The 18735-nt window shown below is 47.4% G+C and overlaps 1 protein-coding gene across 1 annotated transcript; it reads left to right on the forward strand.

The window, feature by feature from the left end:
* Positions 1 to 318: 318 nt before the first annotated feature.
* Positions 319 to 8811, forward strand: TEKTL1 (tektin like 1; the record flags this gene model as incomplete). Its single annotated transcript, XM_081230683.1, has 7 exons — positions 319 to 888; positions 2109 to 2213; positions 6844 to 7042; positions 7430 to 7596; positions 7732 to 7827; positions 7917 to 8030; positions 8563 to 8811. 7 exons carry the CDS (start codon positions 319 to 321, stop codon positions 8809 to 8811), a joined length of 1500 nt encoding a protein of 499 aa, XP_081086809.1.
* Between the last annotated feature and the right edge of the window lie 9924 nt (positions 8812 to 18735).

Raw genomic sequence — 18735 nt, forward strand, 5'->3', positions numbered from 1 at the left:
GAGTTGGAAGAAGGCCCGTGTTCCTGGAGGGTAAGAAGCAACAGTGAGGGGTGGGCTAGATGCGGTCGGTTTTCTCAAAGAGCCAGGATTCCAAGCCACCTCTGCCTGGCTCCAAAGCAAAGAGTCCATCCAACCCTTCCCTGTAGCCTTTCCCCTCCCCCACTTTTGGAACTCTGCCTGTTCTGTTGCCACGGGCGTCATGGTGATGGGCGCTCTGCTTCTCTCACTCTTCAGGCCAGGAAGGAGTTGCGTGTCGTTGGGGGTCCCTGCCCCTCCTGGAGAGGACCTCGGGCCAGGCAAGGACACCAATCAGGGACCATGCCCGTGTTGATACCCCCGGTTGAGCACAGCCAGGACACGCGTGTTGGGCCTCCAGCATGGCGCGAGGCGACCAAGGCCTTGACACAGAAGGCGCACCAGCTGACCGACCGCTGTGGGCAAGAGGCGGTGGCCATGTGGCAACCCAAGGACAGTGTGCGGGACCCACACATGGCGCACCACCTCTGCCGGGACGCCCACATCCTGCCCTGGCGCTTCCGCGTGGAGACGCTCAAAGGTGGCAGCACCACGGAGAAGCCACCGCCGGGTGAGGGCGTTACGTTGTGGAAGGGCAAGATGAAGCCGCCTGCCTGGCACGCGCGCCTGCCGCTGCCCCTACACCGCGACGCGCGGGCCCTGCAGACGGCCGAGGTGGTGCACGCGCACGCTCGTGGGGCGCGCCTCACTGCCGCCCGCCTCAGCCGCGCCCAGCAGCAGATCAATGGGCAGCTGCGGTTGCTGCAGCGCCAGCGGGAGGCTACCGACCACAGGCTCAGCGAAGTGCGCAAGGCACTGCTTATTAACCAGCAGAGCGTCAAGCTGCGGGGCTACCGGCCCAAGTCTGAGAAGGTGGGACCACCATTCCCCCCAGCTCAGTCGCAAAGACTGAGGCCTCCGCTCCCAGATGCTCAGCCTGGGCAAAACCCACCCTATAGAGAGAACTCTCCAACCCGTCCCAGCTCCATTGAGTGAGAGCACAAGAAAATACCCCCAAGATGAGGTGCCTTTGTTCCCAGCGCCAGAGGCGGAGATCCTCCTAAAGATATGAGATTCTCAGGCCCCTTGCCCCAGAGCGGGAATCTATCCCAGTCTCCCGGCCAGGGAGAGAAGGCGGACCCTTGAGTCAGACTAGATGAAATCCTTTCCAAAGAGTAAAATCTACACCCCCCAGCCCACACATGAAATCACTCACCCAGTCCCTAGGCACAGAGGGTGAGACCCTCCCACAGGCATGAGACCCTCAGTGCCCCAATCCCACTGAAAACACACACGAAGCCCCCAGCTGAGCAGAGTGGGTGATGTCCTGGTCCCAACCCAGATGAAACTCTCCTCAAAATGCTTATTTTTAAAACCCTAACCAAAGTCCCCCACCAGCCTCACAGAGTGAGAACCCCTCCCGGGGCCTCACCCAGGCGGAAAGGAGCAGATTTTGCGCAAAGATTGAGACCCTTGGACTCCCAGCCCCTGCACCTGAGACTTAAGCCCCTAGCCAGGGGGAAAGGGTGAGACCCCTAGTCCCAGGCCTGGTGAAATCCTCCCCCTACAGTGAAACCCCAGATCCCCACCCCAAAAGGGGAGAATATTCCAGCCTCCCTGGGGAGAGATGAGACCCCCACCCACGGGGTGGGATTCCTAGTCCCAGCCCTCAGATCCAGATAGTAAGACCTCAAGAAGGCAAACCCTCATCATCCCTATGATGAGACTCCTCCACTTCTAGCCAGGGAGAGAAGATAAGACCATCACCAAGGAAGGGGGACCCTCAGCCCCAGAAAGTGATGATAACCTTTCCCCAGGTTAAGTCACTTCCATCCCAGCTCACTGGGCTCCTACCTGTAAAAGGGAGAAGCCCCCAGCCCCGCTCTCTAGAGGGTAAGACCTACCCCAAGTGAGAACCCCCTAAAAGGTAAAGCCTTCTCAGAGAGTGAGATCCCCAAAAGGCGAGAGTGCCCCCAACTCCATTCCCCAAAGCCAGAGTTTATGAGGTTGGCAAACCCTCTACTACTCTGGAAGGAGAACTCTCCCTCCAGCCCTTTCCCAAAGGTGTGAAAGATTCTCTCCTTGTTTTCCAGATCCCTGACAAAGCTGACAGTATGCTTATCTGGGAGAAAGAGGAGCTAAAGAGCATGAAGAGGAAGTTGGAGAAAGATATGGAAAAATCAGAGGCCCTGCTCAAGGTTGGGAATACCTGGGGCCACTTTAAGGGGGCTGGAGGGGGATCCTTGGCCACCTAATGGGCAAACTGCTCTAACCTTGGGGACTGTAGCAACAGCAAATCCCTCAACCCACACACCCGCCCCACCCTGACCTGACATTCACTGTATTTCTACTTTATGAAATGGAAAGACTGGAGATCTGAGAGATGGAGTTGGGCCTCAAAATAGTAATGAACATCCCCCTCTGTGCCAAGCCCTCTGCAGTCATTAAGTCTTTAAAATCCTCCTGTGAAATAGAACTATGATCCCCTCATTAGAGATGGGGAAGTTGAGGCTCAGAAAGACATGGCCTCACCCAAGGCATGGAGCTAGCCAGTGGTAGGGCTGTGGTTTCAGCTCAGGTGTCTTTTCTTTCCAGCTTTAGCAAGATACAATTAACAAATTTAAATTGTGTATATATTTAAATGTACAAATTGAGGATTCGATATATGTGTACACTGTGAAATAATCACCATAATCACCTCATGTGTGTGGTGAGAACACTTAGCAAATTTCGATTATAAAAGACAGTATTGGGCTTCCCTGGTGGCGCAGTGGTTGAGTCCACCTGCCGATGCAGGGGACACGGGTTTGTGCCCCGGTCCGGGAAGATCCCACATGCCGCGGAGCGGCTGGGCCCATGAGCCATGGCCTCTGAGCCTGCGCCTCCGGAGCCTGTGCTGCACAACGGGAGAGGCCACAACAGTGAGAGGCCCGCGTACCGCAAAAAAAAAAAAGACAGTATTGTTAACTATAGTTACATTAGATCCCCAGAACTTAATTATCTTGCATAACTGAAACTTTGTACAACTGGACCAACATCTCCCCATTTCTCTCTCCCCTCAGCCCCTGCCAACCACCATTCTACTTTCTCCCTCTCTGAATGTGACTATTTTCGATTCCACATATAAGTGAGACCTTTCTGCATCTGGCTTATTTCACGTAGCATAATATCCTCCAGGCTCATCCATGATGTCACAAATGGCAAGATTTCCTTCTTTTTTAAGACTGAATAATATTTCATTATATATTATATATTATTATATACTATAGTATATTGATATCTACATAATATATTAATTATTAATATTATTGCTATATATTATTAGTATAGTAATAGTATTAATAAAATATAGTAATATTGTTATTACTGGTAATTACTACTATTATTATATTACTGTATTATATATTATATCACATTTTCTTTATCCATTCATCTGTCAACAGACATTTAGATTGTTTCTATGTCTTGGCTGTTGTGAATAATGCTGAAATGTACATGGGAGCTATTTCTCTTTGAGGTCCTGATTTCCTTTGGATATGTACCCAAGAGTGGGAGAACTTCCTCATGATTCAACTCAGACGTCTTGAGCTCTTTACACTGTACTATGTGCTTGTCTCTGTCAGCTCCAGCCAGAGATGGTCTCCCACTGAATCCTTCACTCTTGCAACAAGGATTTCCTTATGAGATCACTAATGGAGATGGGAGAGTACTTATGTTTCATGGAGCCTGTGTGTACTTTTTTTTTTTTTTTTTTTTTTTTTTTTTTTCTTTTTGCGGTATGCGGGCCTCTCACTGTTGTGGCCTCTCCCGCTGCGGAGCACAGGCTCCGGATGCGCAGGCCCAGCGGCCATGGCTCACAGGCCCAGCCGCTCCGCGGCATATGGGATCCTCCCAGACCGGGGCACGAACCCGTATCCCCTGCATCGGCAGGCGGACTCTCAACCACTGCGCCACCAGGGAGGCCCTGTGTGTACTTTTGACTCTTCCATTTGACAAATATTAATCCAGTACCCTGGTGTCCCAACCACCGTGCTTGGCATTGGGGACAAAGTTGTGAACAGTACAGAACTGGCCTTGCCCTCAAGGAGTTCATATTATAGGGGCATTCAAAGAAGGGACCAGCCAGGGTTGGGAGAGTGGAGTTGGGGAAAAGGATTTAGGAGCTGGTGCACCTACTGTCCGTGGTGCTGAACCTTAATTGCACTCAACCTACAGCACCCCCAGGCCGCTGTCATATTCCTTTAAATCTGGTGATCCTGAAAAACCCTTCAAGGAAGTCTGAAACAGACAAGGGAGAAAACCCTGTGGCCCCCTTAGGGAAGGGCTTGCAAGAGAGAAAGGGAAATTGGGAGGTGGGAAAAGACAGACAGATATAAACCCAGGAGAAAAATGCTCACACCAAATAGACATGCTTCAACTTAAAATCATGAACTCAGATCTCAAATTGACACTCAGAGCTTTCCCAGAGATCTCACCAAGTGTCTCTAGAAGGCTTGCTGTCCCACTGTGCAAGTTATTTCATACCTTCTCTTCCTTCAGATCTCTCCAACTCCCTGCTCTTTTTTCATTCTCAATGAATGGCCCCAATGCATGGAAACCACTGAGGAAAACTCTCATTTTTCCTGTGCCAGTTCTATAATTCTATCTACTTGCCACACCTACCTTCTCCCCTTATCCTGCATCATCAATATTTCTTTCTTTATTGGATCATTCTCACCAGTGAACAAATGGGGGGTTATCCTTTAATGGATACAGATCTATCTGGGATGGTGAAAAGTTCTGAAAATGGACAGTGGTGATGGTTGCACATTGTGAATATACTTAATGCCACTGAACTGTACACTTAAAATGGTTTACTTGGCAAATTTCTGTGTCTATTTTACCACAATAAAAAAAAACCTCTTTTGATCCCATGCACCCTTTCAGATAATCCCCATTTCTCTGATTCACTCACTGTCCAGTCTTATCTGCACATGCTGACCCTCTCACTTCCTTTGGTCAGGAACTGGATCATTTTTCCCCACTGCATCCCTGCCACCTGGCACACTGCCCAGCATACAGGAAGGGCTTAATGAATATTTGAATTCATTAATGAATGAAAGAATTTTTAAATCCATTTTTTACCTAAATGGATGAATCTCAATGATATGATATTCAGCAAAAGAAGCTGGACATTAAAAGTACACACTGTATGATTCCATTTATATGAAGTTCTAAATTTCAAAAGCTTTTTCTTAAAGAGTCAGGTAGTAAATTGTTTAAGCTTTGTGTGCAATACAGTCTCTGTCACAATTACAGATGGTCCTCAACTTACAATGATTCAACTTATGATGGTGCAAAAGTGATACACTTTCAGTAGAAACTGTAATCCAAATTTTGAATTTTTATCTTTTCCCCAGCTAGCAATATGCAGTACAATCCTCTCTCATGATGCCGGGCAGCAGCAGTGAGCCACAGCTCCCAGTCAGCCACTGGGTAAATAACTGACACCCTTATAGCCATTCTGTACCCAGACAACCATTCTGTTTTTCACTTTCAGTACATTATTCGATAAATTACATGAAATAATCAGTGGATACACTTATAGCCATTCTGTACCCATACAACCATTCTGTTTTTCACTTTCAGTACATTATTCGATAAATTACATGAAATATTCAATGGATACACTTATAGCCATTCTGTGCCCATACAACCATTCTTTTTTCATTTTCAGTACAGTATTCAATAAATAACATGAAATATTCAACACTTTGTTATAAAATAGGCCTTGTGTTAGATGATTTTGCCCAACTGTAGACTAATGTAAGCGTTCTGAGCACGTTTAAGGTAGGTTAGGCTAAGCTATGATGTTTGGTAAGTTAAGTGTATTAAATGCATTTCAACATACTATTTTCAACTTACAGTTACTGGGATGTAACCCTGTCATAACTCGAGAAAGATCTATACTTAATTTGGCCAGTGGAGCACAAAAACAGCCAGAAACAATATGTACATGAATCAGCATGGCCATGTTCCAATGAAGTTTTATTTACAAAACCAGATGACCAGTCCAAAGTCTGTAGTTTACTGAGCCCTTAACTAATCTACAAAGCAGCTTAGTGGGAAAGAGGTACAGGGCATCAAGGAAATTTCTGAGGTGATGGAAATATTCTATATTTTGATGAATGTGGTGTTTATATGGATATATATATGAAGTCTTCTGTTTTAATATGACTTTCAAATAATCACATAGATCTAAGGAATGCAATATATTTTATAACAGTGGAAGTAGGATTTGGGTAGGGAAGGGGGTCCAGATGCAGTAGAGCCTGGAAAGAGGAACTCTGAAGACAGCTGAGGGTGCTTCATACTGAGTAGAAAAGAGCAAGGGAGACCTGGAGACTAAGGATGGGGGTGGGGTGAGCCCTGAATGCAGTTGAGGAGAAGGGATGGCACAGGAAGACCAAAGTGTAGGTACAGCTAAATACCTCTCCACTTCACAGATGGGGAAATTGATGGGGGAGAGGCTTTCTCAGGGTGCCAGAGCAGAGCCAGGCACAGAACCCAAGCAACTAATACTAGGAACAGGAAAGCTGCCACCAGCCCCTACTGTTCCTTACTCCCCACCCGGGGACCACTGAAGGCTTCTGGACAGAGGCTGAGAGTATTGGGCATCTGAGCTTCCACGTGAAAATGGGTTGCTCCTTTCCGGCTGCAACAAGAACTGCAGAAAGTCAATTTGGAGGCAAAACACTTTGCAGCCACTCGCTGAGAGATCACGAGTCACTTCCCCCAATCTCCCAGCTTACAATTGACCTCTGCCTCTCTCTCCTTCGTCGCTCCAAGACCCTGGCCTCCTGCCGGGACACTCTGGTTTTCTGCTGTAAGGAGAGGCTCCAAGCTGTGGAGCTAATGAACCAGCCGCTGGACAAGATTCTGGAGCAGGCCGGCCGCCACTCTTGGGTGAACCTCTCCCGAGTTCCCACGCCGCGCACTCAGGGCCTGAAAACCCCGCCTCCAGACCCTGTGGGCACCTATACCCCAGGTAAAACCCCACAGAAAGGAGTCCACTATAGTGGGTTTCCTTGGTACTCACCTCTCCCACACTTCTTGGCTGCTGCCTTCCCCGGGTAACTGCCCCCCTCGACCAAGAGATCGGGGTGCCATTCTCCAGCAGAGCGCACGTTCTTGATTAGCTCTTTCCCCTGCGCACTACTGCTTCCCACCCTCCGACTCGTTCAGTCACACCCTGATGCTACTCATAGTAACCCCGCTCTTGGCCCCTCCCCTGGACTTTCTCCCAGTCCATCAGTAAAGCCCCCTTGCCCAGGGCCCACCACCACCTGAGAATAGAGAGGGGGATGCAGAAAGCCTGGGTTGGGAAAGGGAGACCCTGACACCTCACACGCGTCCCTCCTCCTCACTCCGTCAGAGTGCGCCACGGCGCTGTACGAAGCCAAGCGACTGTTAATGGAGTCCGAGGACACTTTGCTAGATATGGCAAAGAACGAGGAGGGCCTCCGAGAGCGGCAACAGCAGATAAGCGACCGCGTGTGCGCCTCGCTAGCGCAGAAAATGCGCGAGACCATGGAGCTGAAGGTGGGCCCCGCCGGCGCCGCTCCGAGTTGGCGGCTGGAGGCTAGGATGCTATAGCACCGAGGAGGGAGAAGGGGGACGCAGGAGGAGAGGGGACAGGAGGCCGATGTGATTCTCCCTGTGCTCCCACCCACCCAGGATAGACTGAACATGACCTTAGGACTAATGAGGGGAACTATCCACCGGTGCACGAAATTCAACCAGGAGATGCACATCACCCGCGGCCTCATCAAGGTACAGTTTGGGAAAAGGGGTCTGCGGGGATGTGGCCAGGGGCGTCGGGTAGGCTGGTCCTCACGGCTCTACACACCACACTCCGCCAGGGTCCTCTGTCAAAAAGTCACCTGGAGACTCGAGAGAAACTGGACAGACCTCTGGTTCGCATGTATCAGAGACACGTGGGCACCCAACTCCCGGAGGCCGCGCGCCTCGCCCAGGTAAGCCCCTGTCCGTCCCCCTTCCGCGCCTGCCCACCCTCTCCAGGCGCGGCCCTGCCCTGGTAAGACTCCTTTCTCAAGCACACTTAGCACAGGTAAGACCCCTTCACTCAGGTCTGTGAGTCCTTCAACTCCTCGACCAGAAGGATGCTCTTCAACACCCACACCTGTCTCAAATAAGTTCCCTCAACCTCTGCTCCACCTCTATCCAAGGTCCACGCCTCCCCGCAACTGCAGGTGCATCCCCTCCTTCATACCCACCCTGTCACAGGTTCTTTTCCAAGTACATTCAGGCCCAGGTGTGTAACTCCCAACCCCATTCGAGGCTCGCCTCTCCTAGCTGTGCTCCTTCCCAGGCGAGGCCCTTTCACACGCACACCTGACTCAGATGTGCGCCCCCCCATCTGAGGTCCGTCCCCTCTTCAGCTGTTGTCCTTTCACACGCACACCTGGCTCAGGTGTGTCCTCACTTCCCAGAGAGCGCCTCGCTGGGGCTCACCTGTTTCTCAACACGGCCCCTCCCCGTCTCCAGGGCACTGACAAACTGCAGCGCCGCATCTCACATGTGGAGGAGAACCTGGAAGAGCTGCTCTCCATGCGCAGGGACCTCACCTGGAGCCTCAACTGCAAGAAGATCGGGCAGGACGTGGACTGCAACGTGGTGCGCTTGCGCCTCCGCCAGCGGCACCCGCACGTGTGCTATGAGCAGGCGCAGCGCCTGGTCAACGACTGGGACCCACGCACACCAACGCGCGCGGAGTCCAGCATCGCCCGCAAGTGACAGGCGCACCGTAACCCCAGTCGGCCACAGCCCAGCGGCCCTCCCTCTCTCCTGACCCATCCTCTCTCCGAGCTCCCTCTAGCAGAATTATAATTTAAAATAACGTAATAATTACCACTTATTAGGCACCTACTGGTCACTTACCCTACAACACTTTATAGGTCGTGTATCCTGGAAGTTAATAGAATGGATTTGGCCACCATATTTCTAGGGTTCAAATCCTGGCTCCCCGATTTCAGATTGTGTGGCCTTAGGCAAGTCACTGTTCCTCTCTGGCCTCATAAAATATCCTCAACTGCAGGTGAATTGTTATTCCCATTTTACAGTTAAGGAAGGTGAAGCACAGTGAGGTTAAGCAGATACCCAAGGTCATGCAGCTAGTAAGTAGAAGAGATGGAATTTTAATACCTAACTCTACAGCAGAACTCGGATTCTGCCTTTATTGACAAAACACACACACACAGGGATGAAGCTTCCCCTGGAGCTCTCTCTAGTGGAGGCTGTTTATATTCCCAGACCCCAAGCAACTCCAGTGCAGAGGTGGAATTGAGCCCTCCCTGCTTCCCATTGCCCTTTTCTCCATTTACCTGGGGGAGGGGATACTTCAAAATTCACAGCATCCTTTATTAAGCCCCTATAAAGTGCCAGGCTCTGAACCAGGGGCTGAGAGTGCAGCAGTGAGCAAGGCTTACATGGTCCCCGCTCTCAGGGAGCTCACAAGTTGATCAAGTGCAGCCAATATCTTCCTTTTGGATGCAGCTCTAGCATGGTCTCCTACAGGAAGCCCACCTGACTGCACCCACCCATTCAGGCATAGTTCAATTTCTCCTCTCTGTTCTCTTGGACGCCCTCCCATCACAGAACTCTTCATACCAAGCTGTGATAATCATCTGCTCTCACAGGTTCCAGGGTGTAGTGTACATAGAATAAGGGGTGTTCATTCAAGCCACAAATATTTCCCAAGCAGCTGCTTCATGCCAGAGACTGTGTTAGGTGCTGGGGATACAGCAAGGACCAAATCACACATGATTCCTCTCTCATGAGACTGGCCATGCATATGCTAAAAATCGCCCTATCCTTTTGGCAAAGTCACATGGTCACAACCGAGCCCAGTCAACATTTTACAGAGAAGGAAATGAAGTTCAGGAGGGTGAACTCATTTGCCCAGGGTCATAGAGCCAGCAAGGGACAAAGCAGGATTTAAACCTGGGTCTGAATCCATGCTCGCTCGCTCTCTTTTTTTTTTTTTTTTTTTTTTTGTGGTACGTGGGCCTCTCACTGCTGTGGCCTCTCCCGTTGAGGAGCACAGGTTCCAGACGCGCAGGCTCAGCGGCCATGGCTCACGGGCCCAGCCGCACCGCGGCATGTGGGTCTTCCCAGACCGGGGCACAAACCTGCGTCCCCTGCATCAGCAGGCGGACTCTCAACCACTGCGCCACCAGGGAAGCCCCACGCTCGCTCTCTCTTGCTCCAGACTATAAGCATCCATGGGCTCACCATAACAACCTAGTGTAGATGGAGCAAATTATGCTCATTTGACAGGAAAATACACAGAAGAAAGGGAGAGCTGAGTGCCCAGGATCACAGAGCTGAGGAGTAGGGCTGGGGGTTCAAACCAGCAGTATCTGACTCAGAGTCCTTGGGCATCACAGCCAGCTCCCTTATCTCAAGAGGGACTCCACAGCCTGGGGAACATCAGGGGCTCCCTAGGGTTCTAATTTCCCTGGGATTCTAATTTCCCTGGGAATGTTCTTCAGGCACTTCCTCCCTGTACCCATCAGGATGCCAACAGGAAGCAGAGAGCCCACACAATTTGAAGGAATTTTAACAAAGAAACAACAGCTGATCCCCATGACTCAAAGATTCTGTATTTGTGAATTCACCTAATTCACTAAAGTTTATTCGAAACCCCCAATACCGTGGCACTTCGCCGATCATTTGAGAGCATGCACAGAGCAGAAGACTTTTGTGTCTGGACCACACAGTCCCAGAAGGTACAGCAAGGCAAGGCTCTGCCTTCCTGTTTCAGGTCTCATCCCTAAACAAGCGTCCTTTTCGAGTCTACTTTTTGGCACATTTTTTGTATTTTTCGGCTTTTTGCTCGTGATTTCACTGTTTTAAACAGCTCCTAATCATCGTGCCAAAGTGCTGTCTCATGTTCCTAAGTACAAGAAGGCTGACACGTGCCCTACAGAGAAAATGCGTGTGTTACACAGGTTCACTTCAGGCATAAGTTATAGCGCTGTTGCCCTTGAGTTCAATATTAATGACTCACATTAACATATAATATTTTTATTGAACAATACATAATTAAATAAGTCATCTTTAAGCAGAAACACACATAAGACAAGGTTATGTATGGATCAGTTGACAAATATGGGACCAGAGGCTCACAAGAGTCTACTTTTTGTGTTTCTCCTGGGAGTGATGGTTCAGTATTTGGGCAACTTTATAGAACGTAACCTCCATGAGTAATGAGAATGGACTGTATTTGCAGGGGTGTAGGCAGGATGTAGGGAAACCTCAAGGGATAACACAGTACCCAAGGTGTTACTTATTGTGAGGATCCACATTTACCACTCGTAAGTATGAAGGGGCAAGGTGGTCAGAAGGAGAAAAGTACTGTCTGGTGTTCCTAAGTTCCTAAGCAAGAAGGAAGGAAATGCCATGTGGATGCCAGGGGAATAAATGCCTCTATCCCCTCTTCCTCTCTTGGCCACTGTTCTCTAATGGTCAAAACAAAAGAGAAAGGGAGCCCATTGGCACAGTCCATCCATCCTCCTGGCGTATAGAGTCATCACCACCCTTCTGACTTTTGAGCCCCTTCCAGGTCCTTCCTGGGACTGGGGACTTTCCCCTTTGTCTGCATCTTTGTCCATCCATCTTCCCCAGAAACCTTGCATGGGGACGCAAACCTTGCATGGGGATGCACACCTTGCATGCAATGCCTTACCCTCTGGGTTGCAACCTGCCACCCTCATCCTAGCTGACACAGACCCAGTTTGTCACCTCAGCTCACCCAATATTCCCCAACAGCATTTGCAGAATCCCCTCAGAGCTGAGATTTTGGCTGCTGCCCGTAAGTCGAGCTGTGGGCACCCAGGGAGCCTCTCAGTGACACTAAAAGGTGAATGTCATCATCCCCATGTTAGAGATGAAGAAATAGAGCAGTGACAAGACTTAAAATGCCACCCAGCAAGTGAGGGGTTAAGTCTGGACTTTCAAAGGTGTGGGGATGTCCCCACATGGGGATACTGCACTGCCCCCAAAGAATGGTCCAGGTGTCATTTGCATGAGAACACCTACAGTGCCCTTCAATGATACAGATTCCTGGGCCACACTCCAGACCTACAGAATCTGAATCTCAGGGGACAAGGTCTAGGAATTTGCATTTCTAATGAGTCTGATGCACACCATGTTTGAAATGTATTCCCTCCCTGCTGCCAATTTCCCAGGGCTGACTTCTGCATTGGCCACAGCAGACACTGGTGGAGGGGCCCACAAAAATGTTTTCTTTTTAATTTCTTTAAAGTCAGAAGAAACATATAACTATATAAAAATAAGTATATAATATATAATATATTTACACTATGTACAATATAGTATGTCATATGATATGATTATATAAAATATTATATATATTTAAATTATTAAAATTAACTTCAGCCTGGATTATATTTATCTTTATACCAATGCAGGTTATTTTTCAATTTTTTAATTGTGGTAAAATACACATAACATAAATTTACCATTATAACCATTTTAAAGTGTCTGGTTCGGTGACATTAAGGACATTCACACTGTTATGCAACCATCACCAGCCATTCATTCCTCTTTTCATCTTGCAGAACTGAAACTCTACCCCCATTAAACAATAATCCCGGGCTTCCCTGGTGGCGCAGTGGTTGAGAGTCTGCCTGCCGATGCAGGGGACACGGGTTCGTGCCCCGGTCCGGGAAGATCCCACGTGCTGCAGAGCTGCTGGGCCCGTGAGCCATGGCCACTGAGCCTGCGCGTGCTCCGCAACGGGAGAGGCCACAACAATGAGAGGCCCGCGTACCGCAAAAAACAAAACAAAACAAAACAAAAAAAAAAAAAAAAAAAAAAAACAATAATCCCCTATCCTCACCTTCCCCCAGCCCCTGGCAACCACCACTCTACTTTCTGTCCCTATGATTTTGACTACTCTAGGGACCTCATATAAGTTATACAAATGCAGTTTTTAAATGATTTTTTAGGGACTTTCCTGCTGGTCCAGTGGTTAAGAATCTGTCTTGCAATGCATGGGATGCTGATTCAATCCCTGCTGGGAGAATTAAGATCCCACATTCTGTGGGGCAGCTAAGCCCGCACACCACAACTACTGAACCCACGCAACACCACTAGAGAGCCCGCATGCCGCAACTACAGAGCCCATGCACTCTGGAGCCCATGCACCACAACTACAGAGCCCGTGCACTCTGGAGCCCACGCACCACAACTAGAGAGAAGCCAGTAAACTGCAATGAAGGGCCCGCATGACTCAATGAAAGATCCTGCATGACACAACTAGGACCTAACAAAGCCTAAATAAATAAATAAATAAATGTTTTAAAATAAATAAATTTTTTTAAAAAAATAATTTTTTATCCTGTTTTACAGAGGAAGGGGTCCATGAAGGTGAAAGGTCCTCAGGCCCATGAAAACCATAATTGGGTCCTGCAACTTCTCCCTTGGACACTGGGTGCATCCCTGTCATTCATTTAGTCATTCAGTCAACATCATTCAGTAGCATTAGCTGAAGCAAGCCACTATGCTGAGAACTAGAGGGTATTTTTTGCAATCAAACACCCTGTTGATTTTATTCCTAATAATTTTGAATCCATCTGTTTTCCTCCATCCCCTGCCCCACGTATCCCCTTCACCTTCCAGTTTAAGGCACCATCAGCTCTTGCCTGGATGGTCCTACAACCTCCTAACTGGACCACCTGTTGCCGTGTTTCCCCATAATACACAAACATAGCCCTGGCTTATAAACAACAGACAGCTATTGCTCACAGTTCTGAAGGCTGGAAAGTACAAAATCAAGGTGGCAGCATGGTTGCATTCTGGTGAGAACCCTCTTCCTGGCTCATAGCAGGCACCTTCTCACTGTGTCCTCACATGGTGGAAGGGGCCAGGGAGCTCTCTGGGGTCTCTTTTTTTTTTTTTTTGCGGTACGCAGGGCTCTCACTGTTGTGGCCTCTCCCGTTGCAGAGCACAGGCTCCGGATGCTCAGGCTCAGCGGCCATGGCTCACGGGCCCAGCCGCTCCGCGGCATGTGGGATCTTCCCAGACCAGGACACGAACCCGTGTCCCCTGCATCGGCAGGCGGACTCCTAGCTACTGCGCCACCAGGGAAGCCCTGGGGTCTCTTTTATAAGGACATGAATCCCATTCATGAAGCCTCCACCCTCATGATCTAATCACCTCCCAGAGGCCCCACCTCCTAATTCTATCATTTTGGGGGGCTAGGATTTCAACATATGAAGTTGGGGGGAGGTACAAACATTCAGACCATATCAATGTGACCTCACCACCCGCTCCCCCCGCCCAGTCTCATGCAACTCCCCCACCGTATTCTGACACCTGGCGCTTCAGTCAGTTTTATTTCTGTGTGAGCTTCCTATTGCTGCTGTAACAAACGACTACAAACTTAGGGGCTTAAAACAATGCAAATTTAGATCTTACAGTTCTGGAAGTCATAAGTCCAAACTGGATTTCACTGGGTCAAAATCAAGGTGTCCACAGGGCCATGATTCCTCTGAAGGTTCTGAAGGAATGCCCATTTCCTAGCTTTTTCCTGCTTCTAGAGGCTGCCTGCATTCCTTGACTTGTGACCTCTTCCTCCATCTTCAAGGGCACAGCAGCATTTTTAAATCTGACACTAACTCTTCGCTTAGGCCATTATATCTTCTTCTGGTTCTGACCCTCTTGCCTGCCTCTTGTAAGGAAACCTGTGATTACACAGGACCGACCTGCGTGATGCAGAATACCCTCCCCATCTCAAGATCCTCAGTCACATCTGCAAGGTACCTTTTACCAAGGTAACATATTCGCAGCTTTGAGGGATTTAGACATGAACATCTTTAGGGGAGGTGGGGGAAGTGAGCACTATGCAGCCTACCACAGTTTCTTCCACACTTCAGACTTTCTTTTGCCCCCAAGCATTTGCACACTTTACTCCCTCTGCTTAGAAAATTCTCTCCCACAGTGGTATATGAGTGAATGGAAGTTATACTCATTCTGCCATGCATGTAGACAAGTTTTAAGAACATTGGTTATAAAGATGTCTCTAAGACTGCTACTTGCAAGCTGCATTGGGAACAGTGTTACATCAGTGAATGGAACTTATACCCATTCTGCCGTTCATGTAGTGTTTAAGAACACTTGTTCTAAAGATGGTGCTAAGAATGCTACTTGCAAGCTGCTTTGAAGACAGTGTTATATCAGTAAATTAAAGTTATAGCCATTTGTAAAGCATGTAGAAAAGTGTTTAAGAACTCTTGTTATAAAGATGTTTCTAAGAATGCTACTTGAAGCTGCATTGAGGGGGAAAAAAGGAAAGAAAAGAAAAGAAAATTCTCTTCCTACCCCTTTTTCTGTCTAGTACCATCAGTTTCCCTGGTTCCACAGACTAGATCAAACCCTTATATATACATTTCCATAATACCCTGCACTTTTCCTTAGAATTCTTGTCCCATTTGTGTGTGATAGTCCAGTAATTATCAAGCCCCTGAGGTACTGCCTTATTTTTAGAACTCTTGGAAGCAGACCTGAAAACAAGAATTCAAGTGTAAGAAATTTATCTGGAAGGCAATTCGAGGAAGTCCCAGGATAGGAGCAGGGCAGTGGTGCAGGGAAAAGAAGGCAACCAGTAACAGGTGTTAAACAAATTACCATCATGGGCAACTGAGGCTCAGTCCTGCTGGGGACCTCTCAGACACTGTGGACAGCATGCATCTCAGAGTTATTCCAACCAAGGAGCAAGGAGGCTGGGGTACTTTCCATCAACTCTAGTCAGTCATAGATTCAGGGCTGCGCTTCTGGCTTTGCATGGACCAAGCAAGCTTCAGTGGCCAGAGATAGCCTTCAGGCAGGGAGCTGAAGGGGCTAGCAGTTGGGAAGGCCAGTGTAGTATGTATGGGGATGGTGCCAAGGAGATATGAGTGTGGCACCAACGTCTGTTGCAGGGAGGCATCTTATCTGTCTTACCCCTCCGTATCCCCAGTACAAGGCACATAGCAAACGTTGGGTAAATATTTGTTACATGAACCACTGAACAAGTGGATTAACTTAAAGTTTGCAGAGTGTTTCTATGTGTGTTGCCTTATTTAATTTTCAGTTTTAGAAATATAAAGATTTCCTTGTAATTAGCTGGTTCACCATGACTCTGCTAGCTCCCGTATTATCTTCCCAGTTTTCCTGGAAAATAAGAGACTGGCAGAGGAAACAATACAGCATCAGCTGGGGAGAGAGGCAGACCTGGGCTTGACCCCTCCTAGCTGTGTTACCTTAAGCAACTTGTTTAACCTCTCTGAGCCTCAGTTTTCTCTTGTGTAAAACCATGATAATAGAATTACTTCTCTCACCAAGTTGCTGTCAGGATTCACTGAGGTCATACTGTTTGTCATTGACCCCAGTGCCTGGTAGTAGGGAGGTCTCCATAAATAGTAAAAACTCATGTACTTTTTTTATTATTGAGGGGAAATTCATATGACTTTAAATTATCCTTTTTAAAGTATACGATTCGGTGGTAATTCATTGAATTCACAAGCACCACCTGTATCTAGCTCCAAAACACTTTTATTGCCCCCAAAAGGAGAAATTGTATCCTTTAACAGTCATTCTTATTCTACTCTAAGGAAGATCTTGCTGCTTTTCAGAGATGTCCAACCATGGAGGGGAGGGGTTAATTTTGTGAAGTAGTGAGTTCCCTGACACAGAAACAGTCAAGCACGGACTAGAAGTTGCCAGGGACATTGTACTGAGGAGAGTCACACAGGACTAAAACAGTAGTTCTCAACAAAGTTCTCAGTAGTTCTCTGTTTTTGGATAAAAACAGAGATTCTCAACTAAGAACAATCCTGGCCCCCGGGGGACGTTCAGCAATGTCTAGAGGCATTTTTGGTTGTCCCAACTAGGAGGTAAGAGGTAGGGGATACTCCTGGCATCTATAGAGCCCAGAGGTGCTGCTAAGTGTCCTACAGTGCAAAGGGCAGACCCCCACCATGGCATAGAATTATGCTGGCCAAAAACAGTTAACTGTGTTAAGATTGAGAAACCCTGGACTAAACTAAATGCCTCTCAGAGTCATCTTCAAAGTCAAAAATTCTTTCTTCTTAAGAGCTTTATTGAGGACTAATTGACAAATAAAAGTTGTATCCATTTAACAAGTACAACTTAATGTTTGGTATATGTATACTTTGTGAAATGATCATCGCAATCAAGCTAACACATCCATTACCTGGCATAGTTACTATATTCTTCTTTGTGTGTGTGTGTGGTGAGAACACTTAAAATCTACCCTCTTAGCAACTTCCAAATACACAATACAGTATTGTTAACTATAGTCACCATGCCGTTCATTAGATCTGCAGAACTTATTCACCTTGCATAACTGAAAGTTTGTATTCTTTGACCAACAGCTCCCCCATTTCTTCCTCTTCCCAGCCCCTGGCAACCACCATTTTACTCTCTGCTCCTATGAATTTGCAAAGTCAAAAATTCTTGACCAAATCCTGGAAGGAAATGTAACATGTGGGGAGTGTTTATTCCAGTTCGTTCTTCTTTCCATTTTGGCTAACACCCCAAGATCCTTTCATAAATAGCGCTACCTCAGACTCTAGGACTTCTGAGCAATGAGCAATTCTCTCCATCAGGTCCAAATGCAGTGACTCATGTTCTTGTGGTTAGTAAACCAAACAGTGATTTATCTGCCCCATACATATCAAATAATCAGTGTGGGGATTCAACAGGAGAGTGGTGATTTAAAACCCCTACTATGAAATGGAGAGAAGAGTTAACACAATCATGTGTTATTAGCAAATGACAAATTCTTCTGTGCAGAATATTAAAGACTTTCTTCTCTGGCAATCAAGTAGGCTCCTTTTGTTCAAGAAAAACTGAAGTTGTTTAATGGCGTATATGTGCAGCTAGTAAATAAGTAAGTCTTAGAGATCTAATACACAGTATAGTAATTATAGACAACTGTATTATAAACATTAAACTACCTAAGAGAATACATCTTCCTTGTTCCCACCACTAGAAGAAATTGTAACTGTGTAATGCGACAGAGGGGTTAGCTGACACTACCCTGGCGATCCCATTGCAACATAAATGTATCAAATCAATATATTGTGCCCCTTAAACTTACACAATGTTAGATGTTAATTATATCTCAATTTTTTAGTGGTAGAAAGGAAAACTCGATTAAATTTGAGAGCTGAGAACTGTTTCTTTTTAACTTGCAAGGAAGTCACCCCTTCAGAGGACTGGCTCTCAGAATTAATATTTGATATGTATTTAAAAGCTAAACCCACAAAAGTGTGGTTATTTTGTTCAGTATTCTAATTGTTGGGGGGGAATAACAATTCCTTATTGCGGTTATGTGTAGGGGTCAGCATTGCAAAAAATCAGTAATACATTGTTTTCTTTTAAGGAGTCAGCAACATACAGTGTATTAGTTATCTATTGCTATGTGACAAACTACCCAAAGATTCAGTGGCTTGCAACGACATTTATTATCTCTCAGTTTTCTGTCCAAAAGTCTCTCACCAGGCTGAGGTCAAGATGTCAATTGCGGCTGTGGTCTCATCTGACAGCTCTACTGGGGGATGCTCTGCTTCCAGGCTTACTCACAATGTTCTGGTAGGATTCAGCCCACACAAGCTATTGGCTGGAAAC

The sequence above is a fragment of the Mesoplodon bidens genome (genome assembly GCF_964165515.1).
Source record: "Mesoplodon bidens genome assembly, chromosome: 4".
Classification (NCBI taxonomy): Eukaryota; Metazoa; Chordata; class Mammalia; order Artiodactyla; family Ziphiidae; genus Mesoplodon; species Mesoplodon bidens.